At 35.5% G+C, this 15,385-nt stretch overlaps 1 protein-coding gene across 1 annotated transcript in view; it reads right to left on the reverse strand.

Moving 5' to 3' along the window:
* LOC118749671 (muscle, skeletal receptor tyrosine protein kinase-like) overlaps window positions 1–14,127 on the reverse strand; it is an 81,402-nt gene extending 67,275 nt beyond the window's left edge. Inside the window, exons 1-2 of the mRNA XM_036484470.1 lie at window positions 13,740–14,127; window positions 5,053–5,181 (exon numbers count right to left, since the gene is read on the reverse strand). Of these exons, the coding sequence (XP_036340363.1) occupies window positions 5,053–5,181; window positions 13,740–14,127 (517 nt within the window). The remainder of the gene's footprint in view (window positions 1–5,052; window positions 5,182–13,739) is intronic.
* Window positions 14,128–15,385: the final 1,258 nt, after the last annotated feature.

The following is a 15,385-nucleotide window of genomic DNA, read 5'->3' on the forward strand; positions in this document are numbered from 1 at the left end:
AAGTGCAGAGTTGCAGGAAAATGTGAGATCTTTTATGAAGTGCCAAGAAAAAAAAAATGAGAATAAATTTATGTTGCATACATATAGGCGCATTGAGGTTATGCTAAATGTACGGCATTCGACTAAGGTCGCTAAGGGTCGGTTGTGAATCGACTTGTTTGCGCTTACACGATTCTTATGTGTATGGTGGTTGCATAATTGCAGACAGTTAATAAAAACACAATTAAGGAGCGCAAAAAACTTTCAAGGAAAAAATTGAATTAAAAGTGAAGCGTAGAAAAATAGCGCAGAGGCAGCAAGTTTTTCAAACATTTCGCAGCCACAAAACAAAGAGGAAGTACCCACACATGGATACAAGTATGCTAATATATACATACCTACGTATGTATGTATGTATCTAACAATTGCAGTAGGGCGTAAAAGGCAGCCGCATTGTCAGCTGGTCGTGTAAGTTGTCGTTGGCCAAGTGCAAGCAAACAGGCGTGGCATCAGGCTTGCCAACTTGGCTAAAATCGTGGCATTTTTGGCCCTATTTTACTTCAAATGGCACTTAATTTTTCAATTTGGCACCAATAGTAATATTTCAATACATAGTTTTGAAATCCTCTGCGGAGTACTTCTTTTCCTCAACTAAAATTTTCTAATTTCTATAGTGTATACAACTTTTTCGTCTTACTTTGGCATTGGAATTTTGTTTTAGGAATGTGTTTTTAATTTTAATGCTGAATGGGGAGAACTAAAAAAAAAAATACACCTTTTTTGGCACTTTTATTTTGCTATTTGGCACTTTTTTAATCCTCAATATGGCACTTCATAGCTAAGCATAGTTGGCAGCCCTGCGTGGCATATCAGCGCGTCGATGCTTACTCGCTAGAACTGAATGCCCTTTTGTTGGTAGCAAACAACGTTTATATGCATGCAAAAATTTTTATATTTGTGTGTGTGTGTTTGTTGAGGCGACGGCAAATTCTATTAAAGCGGCAAGCAAACGTAGCCATGCAACGCGGTTGTGCAACAAAACACTACACTCACCGCACCACACTATAATATTGCTTGTTATTACAATTATTGTTTGCTCTGGTTATTGTTGTTGTTATTACGGTTGCGACACTTTGGCACTGAAGTTATGGCAACGCTGTATGCAGTTTTGTTTGTGTGTGTAATAGAATTTCAATGAAACTCAAGTGTGCGAAAGCAAAATGGGCGATGCATGACAAGTGGTGAGGAAATGCAACTCCAGCTGTAGGTAGCAATACACAGCAGTGTAACGGCAGTAACAACAGCAGCTTTCTATGTTTTTCTTTTGTCACAGAACAACCTTGTGGAAAACAAAATTTCGCGCGTTTATTATGAAAATTTTAAATGAAAATATGTATTTTTTTTTATGTTAATGTTGAGGTTGGTGAGTGCAAAATGTATTGTTGTGTGTTCAAGGTTAAAGAGAAAATAACGAAAAATGGGAACTAGTTTTTTCCTAAAGCTAAAATTTTAAATTGCAAGTTGTTTTGGAAAAAAAAAAACTTAATGCGTGTAGTCCCTCCACGCAGAAGAAGTGAAACTTAGTGGAGAAACTTCCAGGGTGGAAGAAGTTAGCAAGAAATTTTCTAATATTTACACTTATGCAATACGTAAAGATGTACATTAGGGTGGTAAAAAAAAAATGTTAAGTCCGAATATTAATGCTCTCACCACCTGGAAATCGTCACCAGACAAGAATAAAGGCGCGAGCTCAAAATTTGACGGAGAAAAAAGACGCATAAAAAAACATTTTTTTACGCGCATATTTTCGCCGTCAAAACACTATCGCGCCTTTATTCGTGTGTAGTGACGAAATGTTTTATAGTGAAAAAATATAGGTACACCGTTTTATTTTTATTTTGAAGTAAAAATTTATTTAGAGGTCGTTCAAAGCGCTCACAGTTTCCCATGTATTATATTTGTGTTGACCAGAGGTCGAAAATATCCCTCAACACTTTGAAAGTGTCCCAAAATAACCATCCCTATTTAAGAGAAAAAATAACCCACAAAACAGAACAGGTGATTTATTTTTTGTAGATGTGTGCTCCTCTCAGTGGGAAAGGGTTATTTGCATATCTTTTTCCGTTGCTGTTGGACATGGACACTTATCGCTGGAAGAGGAAAAATAAGTGTTAGTTAAGCGCGGTTACTCACGAATGTGTACGCAGGGTACCGTAGAAGTGTGTAGAAATATATCAAGTTTGCTGTTGATTGAGATAGAGAGAGATGTAAGCAACGTCAATGTCATGGTCATGCGGTGGCAGGGTTGCGTGCTTTTAAATCCTTATTGATTTAAAATCCGCTATCAATTAAGAGATATATTTGATTTGTGATTTGGTTTGTTGACCAAATAAAAAATAAAATTTATTTGTCGTTTGATTTGTCAACCAAAGAAGAAATAAACATTTTTTATTTAATTTGTAGAGCGAATGAATTTGATTTGTTATTTTTCAATTAAATAATACTTTTGTGATTCAACGCGAATAAGATATTCAAGTATCTTTCAACTTCCAGTTCTACAAAACTCTTCGTGATTTTTGAGACTACTTCTGGATTTTCGGGCTGTTTCGGGGTTTTTGGACTATTTCGGGATTTTCAAGATTACTTTGGGATTTTCGGGATCCTCGGAACTAATTCGGATTTTTCGAGACGTCGTCGGGATTTTCGAGACTACTTTGGGATCCTCGGGACAAATCCGGGATCTTCAAGACTTCTTCGATATTATCGGAATCTTCGGGAATACTTCGGGACTCTTGGTCTATTTCGGAATTTTCGAGACTACTTTGGAATTTTCGGGATCCTCGGGACTAATCCGTGATTTTCCTGACTTCTTCCGGATTTTCGGATCTTCCGGACCACCACGGGATTTGTGGACTGTTTCGGGATTTTTGGACTATGGAAATGAATTAAATCGATTCATGATATCGATTCTTTCTTAAATATCGAACATTCCTAGTTCCCAGGTTGAGTCTCTGTGACTATATCACTTGCTTTATAATTACTTTTATTTTAATCTTTCTTCCTTTATCTTCATCCTCATCTTTTTCTTAATATTTATCTTTATCATCTTTATGCTTATCATTTACTACATCTACATATTCCCCTTCACCTTTGCCCTTATATTAGTAAAGTTTTTAAATTTACCTTGATCTTAATTTTTGTTTTTCTTTTTATTTTTATTTTTACCTTTGCCTTTATACTTTTCTTTATCAATAAAATAAAATAGCTTATTTTTGGTGTATCGTATTAAGGATGTGCACGCTGTTTTCTTTGTCATAAATGTTCGCACATGAACATATGTGCACGTATGTATATGTCGTGTAATGAAATTCCTAACGCATTGTTTCCACTTATTACGCCCACTTATAGTTTTCAGTCCTACAATAACCCACAAATTAAGACACTTAAAAATATAAGTCCCTGCCAAAGTGTTTTTGCCCAATTTCCCTTGGGAAGCCTAATAATAAATAATAATAAATAACCCACAACGGAAAGCACATAAAGATCGCACAGACTGATTTGCCACGGTGAGAAAAACTCTTTGCTTGAGAGATGAGTGTTTGTGTCAGTGGTAAACACCATACGAGACACTTAGTGACGGTTATTTTCGATCTCTGGTATTGACACAAAAAACGCCGACACACGTAAACTTACTATTGGGTCGTAGATTATGGATCCGTATGGATTATCTTCCGGCCTAAGCAATTTATCGGCATATCAATTTCACTCGAAAGACATCTACAAAAAATTTCGGCTTTACCAAATTGATCACCAATTTTCGTTTTAGATATGCACCAGAGCCTGAATGAAATTATTGCGATAGTTATTGGAATATTCTTCACAAAAAAAAAATGAAATTACTCTGGAAAATTTATTTAAAAATTTGCCAGCAAGCTCTAGCAATAAACGTAAACTAAGCTTCTGGCTACACTTAGTAGGTGTTTACCAAATGAGTTGTCGTAGACATTAAATAGCTTTAGCTAAAAAGTAATTATACTCCTCATTCTACCCCATGCTCATGCAATTATTTCACTACATACATATATGCGTCCTCAATTAGATATGTAGCTTTTCGATATACCGACCTGCCAACATCGCAAATGCAATACGGTTTTAATTAAATTTCAAATGAAATTAACTGCATGCGCCCTTATTACATACGTATGAGTATGTATGCACATTAGGGTGGTCCAAGTAAAGTCGGAATTTTAATGCTCTCACCCCCTTGGATTGTTATATACATATATATCAAAAAAATATATACATTTATGCTTTTTATTTTGAGATAAAAAAAAAAATTTTGAGGTCGCTCAAAGCGTTCAAATTTTCCAAAAATTTCATTATAGTATTTTTTGTACCCAAATTATACTTCCAATACTAGTTTTCAACAACTTGGACGTAATAGTATTTACTGAATAATTGCAGTTTTAGCCTTTTTCGAAAATACCGTTATATGGGAAGTGGGCGTGGATGTTGTCCGATATTTTTTTTGGTTTTTCAATACCATCCGTCCTACGTTCAAAAGAAGTACACTTATGAAGTTTCGTTAAGATATATGCATTTTTAATCGAGTTATGGTGTGTACCGACGGACGGACGGAATAATATATTTCTTTTTTCATTCTGAGCATGTTTGTATATATTTGTTTATATCTATCTCGATTGGTTTTGGCTGTTATAAATAACCGTAATGTGAACAAAGTTATAATATCCTTGTGCACAAGTGCGCTCGGCTATAAAAATAGGCGTATATTTTTTCGGTATAGAATAATCCTAGTTGGTGAGAGCATAAAAACTTCGACTTTACTTTTTCACATGCATTTTTGGACCACCATAATGTGCATGCCTTCACTCATTCACACATATGTACAGGCATAAATATGTATTTACCCTATACATATGCACGTACAACTATGTTAATAACAATTTGTTAGTATGCATTTTTTAAATGCTTTATACATTTATACATTTATGAGTCGTATACATTTATACATTCCTACCCTAATACATATACATATGTAGTGTATATACTCACAGTGCACAATTAGCATTACTCGCTTGCTGACCGTTGGTGGAATGCCATTTGAAGCGATGCACAAGTATGCGCCCATATTTAAACGTTTCACCTTCGATATGGTCAAGTAGGAGCCATTGTAGGCGATCACTGAAATGAAAGGAAAAATTATTAGTTTTGTAACCAGATAAATACAGGTATGATCGAAAGTATAGTAGACATCGTTTCGTAGTTTTTTTCCCAAGAACATTCAAAATCCCAAACCGAAATGAGAACAAAACATTCAGGAGTATTTTCACAAACCCGAAAGTGAGAACGAAACTATCGAGAGCGTTCTCAACAGGAATTATTCCACGAAAGCTAGCCTTTCGACATAAGCTACTATTCCATACGAACACAGACATATTTCTTTATAAACTTTTTGGGAATTAAAAATGTGATATACATATGTGCATATTGTATGTATGTACTTAAATATCAAAACTGTTCACGTCAAATCAATTCAATCAGTTCAATGTCATGCGGCTTATATTAAATTAATAGCATCATGAATGCATGCTTGTATGCTAATATTATTACTGCTAATATTATGTATTTGTAGAGTATGACATTGATGACCATTTATAATGAAATCAAAAGATTTGCAAAAAAAAAAACACATAATCAAATTTTCATTTATAAGTGATTTTAGCAACGTGGCAACCAACATTGAATATCAAGCATTTAAAATGTAAAATGATTTCATAAATGCATTTTGTATTGATCCATTTCCGGTTCATGGGAAATTCATGACAAAAACTTACAATAATAATGAATATTTTAGAGCACTGCTGTTGCTCGTTTCATTGCGGGAACAATGGGAAAGTTATTTCGAAAGTTTTGGACATACCCTGCAGTGAAAAGCTGAACCAGTATGCACAAATTCCAGTTCATGAACTATTATTTAAGGATGAAAGTCATACCAGTTCGTTATGAACCATAATTATACTAGTTTCGCGCAGAAAAAAGTAAACTAGTTGGTAGAAATTCTAGTTCGAAAACTGGTATTAAATGGGAGAGTCATACCAGTTCCTCATGGACTATAATTATACCAGTTCTCCGCAGTGAAATGCCAAACCAGCCAGTATAAATGCTAGTTCACTAACCAGTATGTGCTAAAGCGACGGCCTACCCATTTCGGCGATTTCGAACAACTTATGCGATTAGCGACATCTGTCTTTGAATAGGCATAACCAAAACTAAAACGTGGTTAATTGCTTTCATCATAATTGTCGGCTGTGGCGTCGAGTGAAAACTACCGATTCTGGTTCCGAGATCTCAGGTTCGAGTGCGCGTGGAGGTTGTTAAAGTAAAGTAAGTAAATTAATTTAAATAATTATTTCAATTTAAATATAAAATAAAAATTGTACATAAATTTAATTTGATTTGGAAAAAACCTAAATACTCACTCAAATACCATAAAAAATTAAAATAAATAATTTTTTGTTCTTTTTAAAACAATAAATTTAAAAATTACACAAGAGATATAAATAAAAAAATTAAAAAAAAAAAAAATAACAAAAATAAAAAAAAGGTTCGCTCACTGTGATTCGAACTCGGATCTCTGGATTTGGCGTGCCAAAGCTTTACTCTGTCGACCATTGCCACTATTGCAGCGCCGCGAGCAAAATGATATACTTATGCTTTTCACGGGGGACGAATAGGCAGTCTATCCCGTCTACTGGTATGATGCTACTAGTTTTTCTACTGGTAGCGTGCTGATGTAGGAGCGGACAATTCACATCTCCTATGACACCGCCATGTTAAAAATACCAGTCGCTAACATTGAAAAAGGATACAACGTGAACTAGTTGGGCTGAAACGCAAACTGGTAGCATTCTGGTTCCCACCTGGTAGCTTTCCCTGCAGGGTACATACATGTGCTTGATGTATATACATACATACGTATATTTGTATTCACGTGGAAGCATTTATGTGTGTATTACGTATGTACATATATTTGTGTGTTTAGACGTTTTAAATCAGAAATGTTTAGTCCAACGCATTTTTTAGAATTTAATCGATATGGCGACGAACAGCATATTTCAGAATTTGTGAAAATTGTTTTGCTTTAGCGAAATTCTCTACTCTGTTAGGTACGCATATTATAAATTAAGAATTCATTTGAATTGAAAGGAAAGTATGAAAATTAATTCACTCATTTGTCAGCGGGCCCTTTCGATTTTACCCTAAAAAGCTAGAAAATGATGCGAGGAAGATTTTGTTTAACAAAAAATTTTATTAGAAATTGACCTAAATACTTTGGAAGAAAAAAAAAACTCCGCTGCCCGTGCGTTCGAACTTAGGATCTCTCGTTTGGCACCCTAGTGCTTGGCGCACTCGACCATTGCGGCTGTTGGAGCACCACGAGCGCTGACCGCCGCTGTTAGTTTTCACCACACATTGTTGAAAGTCACATAAATAGTGACTAAATCTGGGATCACAAGATTTGTACATTTGTCTAGATTTTGAGCTGAACTCTTTCTCGATACAAATTTCTGTATAAAACCACTCTATGGCTGCCAAAATGTACAAATGTACAAACACGGTTGCCACTTACTTCTTTTTTTTTTTGTACCATAAAGAGTACCACAATGTAAAAAATTTACCAAAATATGTTCTGTCTATGTATTTCATTATTCAAATATTTTCCAAATACATATTGGGGAAATACTAAATTAGCGAATTTTTCGAGTGTTTTGTGAACTATTTTATAATGCTGGAATATAAATTTATTAAGTTAAATTCTCTGTAATAATGCCCAAAAAGTTTTTTTTTTGTTATTATTATTTGAGGAAATAAATGCGACGTAAACATATCTAGTGAACTGGTTACATAGAAATTCACTACACCCTTAGGCCACTTATGAAATTTGGCACTTTAGAGGGTGTCATGTTCCAGAATCTGAATGGAGCCGATAACCGATCCACGACATGATAGAGTCATTGACCTATTGTGGACAATCGCATAACATTTTCCGGTCACAGAACCTATTAAAGAGCCCTTGAAAGTCCTCAGACCGTCTCGTCTACAATTCAGAAATCATTCCAAGAAGGGAATGTCATAATGTTTTTATATTGCTTTTTCACTTAGGAGCTCAGAAAAGCTGTGGAACCTATATAGACAGTGCTGGTACTTGCGTTTGTCGACACCGTTAGCTCTTTCTTTGCCACCACAATCCTCATGTCCTGGTACCCACCTGGTGCTAGTTTAATTGGTTCAATAGAGTTTTTCAGTTGTCCATATGCCTAGATGTAATTTTCAAGAAGTCCAGGGCTTTTAGTGCTGTCTGGCACCAGCATTTTCATCCTCGAGCATGCATTCACCAATTTACCAGACTCTGCAAGTGTCACTTTTAAGAATAGTTACCTCGTAGGCCTTGTTCAGGGCTAATTTTGATAGTATTTTGTCTCTGAGTTTGATCCTCAAGGAATGGTTTTAAAAATATTAGGAGCTTATCGAAAGTCTCGACTTCTTTTTCTCATGAAGTTGCTGAGACACAAAGCGCCCTCGGAAACCTCGTTGTCAATTGGTGTGGCTAGAGGTGGTATACCTGTCATGATTTCCAGTGATTTTGTAGGGCAGGTGCGCATGACTCCTGTAATGGCTGCACAGGCTCATCAATGTGACTTGCCCAGCCCAGCGTCAGAACCAGTTTGCTTGACTTTTGGCCACTAGACCAGTGCTGACGTAAATTTGGGGGATATCTCCCATGTTTAACCTTTAACCTTTAATTATTTGCCATCTTTGTTATGTGACTTTCAGTCTTTTTTTGAGGGATACCTCGCCTCTGGCGATAGCTTTTTTACAGAGCACTATTCTTCAGTCAGTTGTAAGGCTTCATCGCAGAGCATCACGAGGATGAGTATTAGGAATATCCTCACCTCCTGTCATCACCTTGGATTTCGCTTTGTATGGTGTGTTTGATACGGAGCTGAATTGTCAAGGAACGCACAAAGGTCTATCTGCTTAACAGCAATGTCTTTTCAATTACCTGAGATTTGCCTGATTGATATGTATGCATGTTGGCCTTCACAAAATGGCCAGACTTTTCAATAAGTAAATATATGATGTATAATGATCTCGTTTTAATAGAATACAAAAATGTACCAAATCTGTAAGTTATGTGCCATTGTATCAAACTGGAAATAATGTACCAAAAATGGTACAAAATGGCAAAGGTGTGTACAAATCGTGCGATCCTTGCTTAATTTATACAGGACAACTTTGGGTAAGACAGTTTTAAGTCTTTTGTAAGACAATTCAAATACAGTCGGCAAGACAGTTGAAAGGTTTTATTTATTCTGGCACGAAAGTCTTAGAAACAAAAGCTCCCTTGTCAACTTTCATGATGAAAAGTTCTTTTGACAGAGAGCACTTGAGCTTGTTCTAAATGGAGATGTATGTATGTATATCATTTAGCGCGCGCTACTCAATAGTCGCAATGGCCGAGGTGCCATTCGAAAGGCATATGTATTTTTAAATTTGACTTAGTTTTTAGAAACTTATTTTATAAATTTTGTATTTATGTTTTATTAATTTTTTTCTATTATTTTAGTTTAGTTTTCTTTTTAAAAAAGAAAGGTATATATTTTCTAAATTTCATTCTATTTTTATAAAATTAATTGCAAAAAGAGAAACAGAAAGATGCTAAGACCTCCTCTTTAGCAGAAGTTTCAATTAGTCTTTCTAAAGAGTGATTATGCAATAGGTTTTTTTTTTGCTGACATTATTATCATTGTTACCTAAATAAACGAAATTCTCTACCTTCTCGAAATCATAACTGTCAACAATGACGTGGATGCTAAGGCGCGAATGCACTGACTGTTTGCTTGATGACAGCAGATATTTTATATTGTCCTCGTTTACCACCAGACCCATTCGATTTGCTTCCTTATCCAACTTGGAAAAGGCAGAATAAACTTCGCAGCTTTTGTTACCGATGATGTCGATGTCATCGGTGTACGCCAGGAATTGTATGCTCTTGTAAACAATTGTTCCGGAGTGGTTCTGTAGTTCTTATTATCATCTGCAAGTTCAGATTAAAGATGTCACATGAAAGATAGTCGCCGTGTTTGAAACCCCGTCTGGTAGCAAACGGCTCTGGGCGGTTATTCCCAATTCTGACGGAGCTGGTGGCTCACCGTCATTTTACATAGCTATACCAGTTTCGCCGGCATACAAAATTCAGACATCGCCGCGTATGAAGTCGCTCTTTGTCTCGCGGGTCTTTTCCAAAGATTTGCCTTATTGTGTATACCTGGATTTGCCAGGTCTAGAGCCACACTGACAAGGCTCAATCAGCAACAATACACTCGTACAATGTAAACTATGCTTTGAAGGCTGATGCCTTCAGATTGAGGTCGGAATATGGACAATTAAAGAAATAAATAGAATGAGTTTTAGTTATTTGTTTGCCTGAAGCTTATTTTAATTTTTTATAATAGATTCTTTTTTTTTCAAAATTCCACATATTTATAACCATAATTGTTTGCACTTGTCACGGCTATTATTTTGTGAAGGGCTATCATATTCGAAATGCCTTAAAAAAATAGTATATCGATGCCATCTTTAGGCTTTTAAAAAATTCAAAGTTAATTGGACTTTTATTCGTCTAAATTTTGCTGCTAATAAAAAGCGGTGTTCAATAGATACGCTTACAAGCGGTGTGGCATTCCATAAAAGCTTTTTTAACCTTCCGTAAGCCTGGTGAGCTGAAGTGGCTGGAGTGCAGAAGACCGCAACTTTGGACGCTACGTATTACAGCCTATTAAAAGAGGTTGTGGCTTCATAATAATAAATATTTATAAAGTAAATTTATAAACTCGAAAGTTAAATGAAATATATGCTTCTTTTCCTTGGAATAAATGACTTCAGCTACTAATGACCTGTTAAGGCCTTTTGAATATTAGTCGCGGCTCTCGGATCACACCAAGCGTGCAGAAGGTTAAAATGGTAAATCGGCAATATTTTCGTATTTTAATTACAACTAAATAACGTTTTGAACCAGTTGTGGGGAATATCAGCCAAATATGGTTAAATACAATTAATGCCAATGAGTGAGACTAAATAAAATAAATAAATGCATTGCTATGTGCGCTAATTATATTGCCGTGCAACTGAGCTTCATTTTAACGAATTTAATTTATTTTAATTTAGAGAATTTTTTCAAATTAATTTAACTGCTACCAAAATAAAATCGACGATTTTTGCATCATACTGTCATCACCCTTGTTAGCTTGTTGCTGTTTATTTTGTTTAACTACTGGTTTTTTATTTCCATGCATAGCTATTGTTGTTGGCATGGTTTACTGCGGCTAATGTTGCTGTTGTTCATACTGCTACTGCTCATATGCATGTTGCATTTAGTATTCAATTCGCTGATACACACACACACGCATATATACATCCCACAGGCTGTGTATCATATGGCATTTGTTTGTCCGTTTGGTGTTTTGGTGTTGTATTGATAGTGTTGCGTCTAACCGCACAATATGCAATGTACAACATGCAACATGCAACAAGCCACTAGAGATTGTCAGCAACGTAGAAATGCAATATGTTGCCACGGGTGGCATGGGAAACCGCGACACGTGCATGCACTTAGATCAGGTTCAGCTGGTTTGATGAAAGGCAGCGCTTGTGTTAATACAAACATACGTAAGAGCTCACATACATATCCACATGTAAACATTTTATTATATGTATGTATGACTTAAGTAGGTATATTTATCAGAGCCCATGCCAAATAAAAAGCTCCAAAATTTACTAAATTATTTATTCTTATAATTTTAAGCCAGAAATACCGATTAGTTTTGCCTTAATAATTTTTTTTAAGGCGGAAATAAAATGCGAAGGCCGAAACTCATAAAATCTGAGATTCTCAAAAACAAAAAACCGAGAATTCCCAAGAAACATTTTAGAAAATATTTAAAAGAAAAATTAATATAATAATTAGAAGTCGCAGTCCGGAATTAATGAAATTTAAATATTTTTTTTACACCGCAAAATCCCAAAAAGTCATTAAAATTTTATACCAACATAAGAAAGAAAATGAATTACCAGTTGAATTCTAGAATTCATAAACTACGATATTTGAAACAAATTTTAAAAATTCGCAAAAAAAAATTCCATATTTTTTGCAGAACCAAAAAATTTAACTAACAATAAAGGTATCGTTGAACTTGAAAAATCGAAAAAAAAATAATTGAAAAGTTTCAAAAAATTTCCGAAAAACTCAAAGCAATTCTTAAAGTGTCTAACAGCTTACAAACTACTACTGGCAGGGGCCGAACTTCCATTCTAGAAACGCCTACTCTTTCTGCTGTAGTTGAGATTATCATATTCATATCGAGGAAGCTGACTTTAACTCTTTCACTTTCCCGGCAGATGTGATTGGGAACTTAATATTGTTATATGCATTGAAGTGGTCTCTATCTTCATATGGCTCCAAAATGGACATTGAAAGAGCATCTAGCGACTTCTTTCAGAAACTGTCTTTACTGAGATTGGAAGACTTCTACATAATATGTAATATAATATTACTATGGCCGCTGCTGGTAACCGCAGAACACAGGGTTTGCTTAAGCTCTCAAGCCTTCATCTTAAGCTTCCATGGCCTTCAGCCGCCATAAAGACACAAACTTTTGGCGTCGAAAAGCTGCAAAAAAAAATATAAAACTGAGAAATTCCACCTGCAGATTAAGGTACTCCTGCATTCATAAAGATCAGCTCAATATCGTGTTATTTTCGACGGAACTATCTCCAAGTAAAGATCCCCTCAAAAGGAGCATGGAAAAGCGGATTTAGCCTTGGATTTGTATTCTGATTCTCAGCTCACATACATCGATGGCTATAAATCGGGTTTCACGACGGAAAATGGGGTTCCTCAACCTCCAAAGAGGTCTAATTAAGATCACTGCTGCGTTGTTAACTGAACTTAGACCAATTAGCGAAGATCCAATGGGCCTGATCAATTTCCCTCTCTTCATTCAACTACTAAGATGCTCGAGTGTCACAAATCCAAATCGGGGATAGTCATGAAGTGCAGAAAAACCTTAAACGAGCTTATAAGGAGGTACGACACAAATATGTATTCCCATGTACGTATATATCTCTGGAAACAAGCCATTACAGTTAGGTCGACAACTTGACTTGAGTATAGTAATCCATTTCGAGACTACAATAATACATAACTTTTGTCGGAAGCTTTTTTATAAAATGGGCTTCCGGTTAAAACAATGCACTTCCGGTCTGTTTAACCCACCTTCCAGTCAAAAACGAACAAAATATAGAGCATCCCCGACTTTGTAATTCATATTTTATTCGTTTTCCAACAAAAAATTTTCCACTCATTCAAGCAGTCCAGGACAATTTGAAGTTCGAAAGTCATTTCGTGGTTGAAAAAGGCACTTTCGCGTAAAAAGTTTCAAACAAAAGCTACGTGTTTTTATACTCGGCATCCGAATCCGTAGTAAAAACATATATGTTTAAAAAAAAACAAAGGGGACTTCCGGTCAGTTTAACCCAATTCCGGTGGGTGATACTACCAAAAGATAGAGCAGCTCCGAGTTTATAGGATAATACCTCCATTTTAGAGGGGTTGAACGGCTGGTCTAGGACACCCTGTATGTATATGTAAATATGTACATATTTCTCCTTTCACTTACCCTCTGAATTATTTGGCAGTGGTATGGGTTCGCCTCCTTCGCGCCGCCACGTGATGGTCGGCGTTGGTGAGCCAACTGCTGCGCATTTCAACGTAACATTGGAGCCTTCTCGTATCACCATATCGGTGCTGGTTGGATAATCAAGAATATCAGGTGGCACTGTAAACGCAACGAAACGCAGCAAGTGCAACAATAGCCATGGCAACACAATGAAATCGCGTAAATAAGTGAGTAGCAGCGTAAACATTTCATTATTTTGTTGCGAAAGGTGCATTGTTAAAATGTTGGATGATTGTGTTTTTTTTTTGTTTTTGTTGTATGTGTTTCGTAGACATGTAGTGGTCGTTGTTATATTGTTGATGTTGGTTGCATTGCACGGCGTTGACATGGTAGTGATGTCATCGTGTCCAGCGAAGTCATCGTCATCGTCATCGTCATCGTCATCATCGTCGTCAAAAACATGTTGCAACAGACGATTTTGACGGTTGCACGTGATTGGTGTTCGGGGTGGTTGTGGTGGTGAAGTGCCAAGGTGACGGTATGCCGTTGGTGTTGAGTGGCAACGGCCCAATGAAATATGTGTTTATATCAGCGATTTACATTTTTGTTTGTTTCATTTTTGTTATCACATTTTGTTTTGTAGTTAGCAGCAAAATTGTAAAATATTTTGTATGTATGCATGTAACACAATAATGATAACATTTGGATTTCCAGCGTAGACGGAATGCGCGCAATATTTAGTTGACGGGCGATGATGTTTTGTACGAGCAGCGAAAAATTACATGAAAAAGGTGAAGTAGAGCAAACAAAAGGAAGAGAAAGAGAAAAATAAATATAAATTTAGTTAGTCATGTGTTGCTGGCAGTTGGCTTTTAAAATAAATTACTATCTAATAGAAAATGATATTTTGTTTTAAATTTTAATTTTTATTCTATACTAGGTATTTTACGGTTTTCAGTTTTACATATTTCCAACTTTTCGATTAGTTCAACTAGATGATGACTGAATTTTATAAAATATATTTTCAGGCGCTTCGGGTACTTTACGGTAATTTAATATATGCATGTACTTACATATCTACATATCTATCCATGGTCGTGTGAATAATTTTAGCGTAAAGTTAAGATAACAATGGCGCCATAACTAGCCACAAGCAATACATGTTGCCATCGGTTACGCTACATAAACACAGCTGTGAATTTATTGTTTATTAACATAAATTAAACTAAAAATTCTTGAGTTTTAATTAATGTGAAATTGTTTCCAAAATGTTTATGATGAGTAATTTGTATTCAGTTAAAATTTATTTTGCAAGCTACAGAATAGGCGAAGAATTTGCTGACTTGTCATCATATTTCCAGCGTAAAATATAGACTAGAATCCATACAGTGCAAAAAGACTTTTCATTGGCTTAGGTAATAAAAAAAAAAAAATCTACAAGAAAAAAATTTTCGTGGAGGTTAGCTATTAGAGCACACCGGCATGTGACAAAGTAACCATAACACTGTGTAGCGCATTCAAAATCTAGAAAAATCCGATATGTCTTGTAAGTAGGAAAATGGTTTTATATTAAAAAAAAAAAAAAAAAAAATTAAAGCAACTTTAACTTTAATGGGCGTTTGCACAATGTCTAGTTAATTCTAACT

The sequence above is a fragment of the Rhagoletis pomonella genome, unplaced genomic scaffold (genome assembly GCF_013731165.1).
Source record: "Rhagoletis pomonella isolate Grant_MI unplaced genomic scaffold, Rhpom_1.0 Rhpom_scaffold_00030, whole genome shotgun sequence".
Lineage (NCBI taxonomy): Eukaryota > Metazoa > Arthropoda > Insecta > Diptera > Tephritidae > Rhagoletis > Rhagoletis pomonella.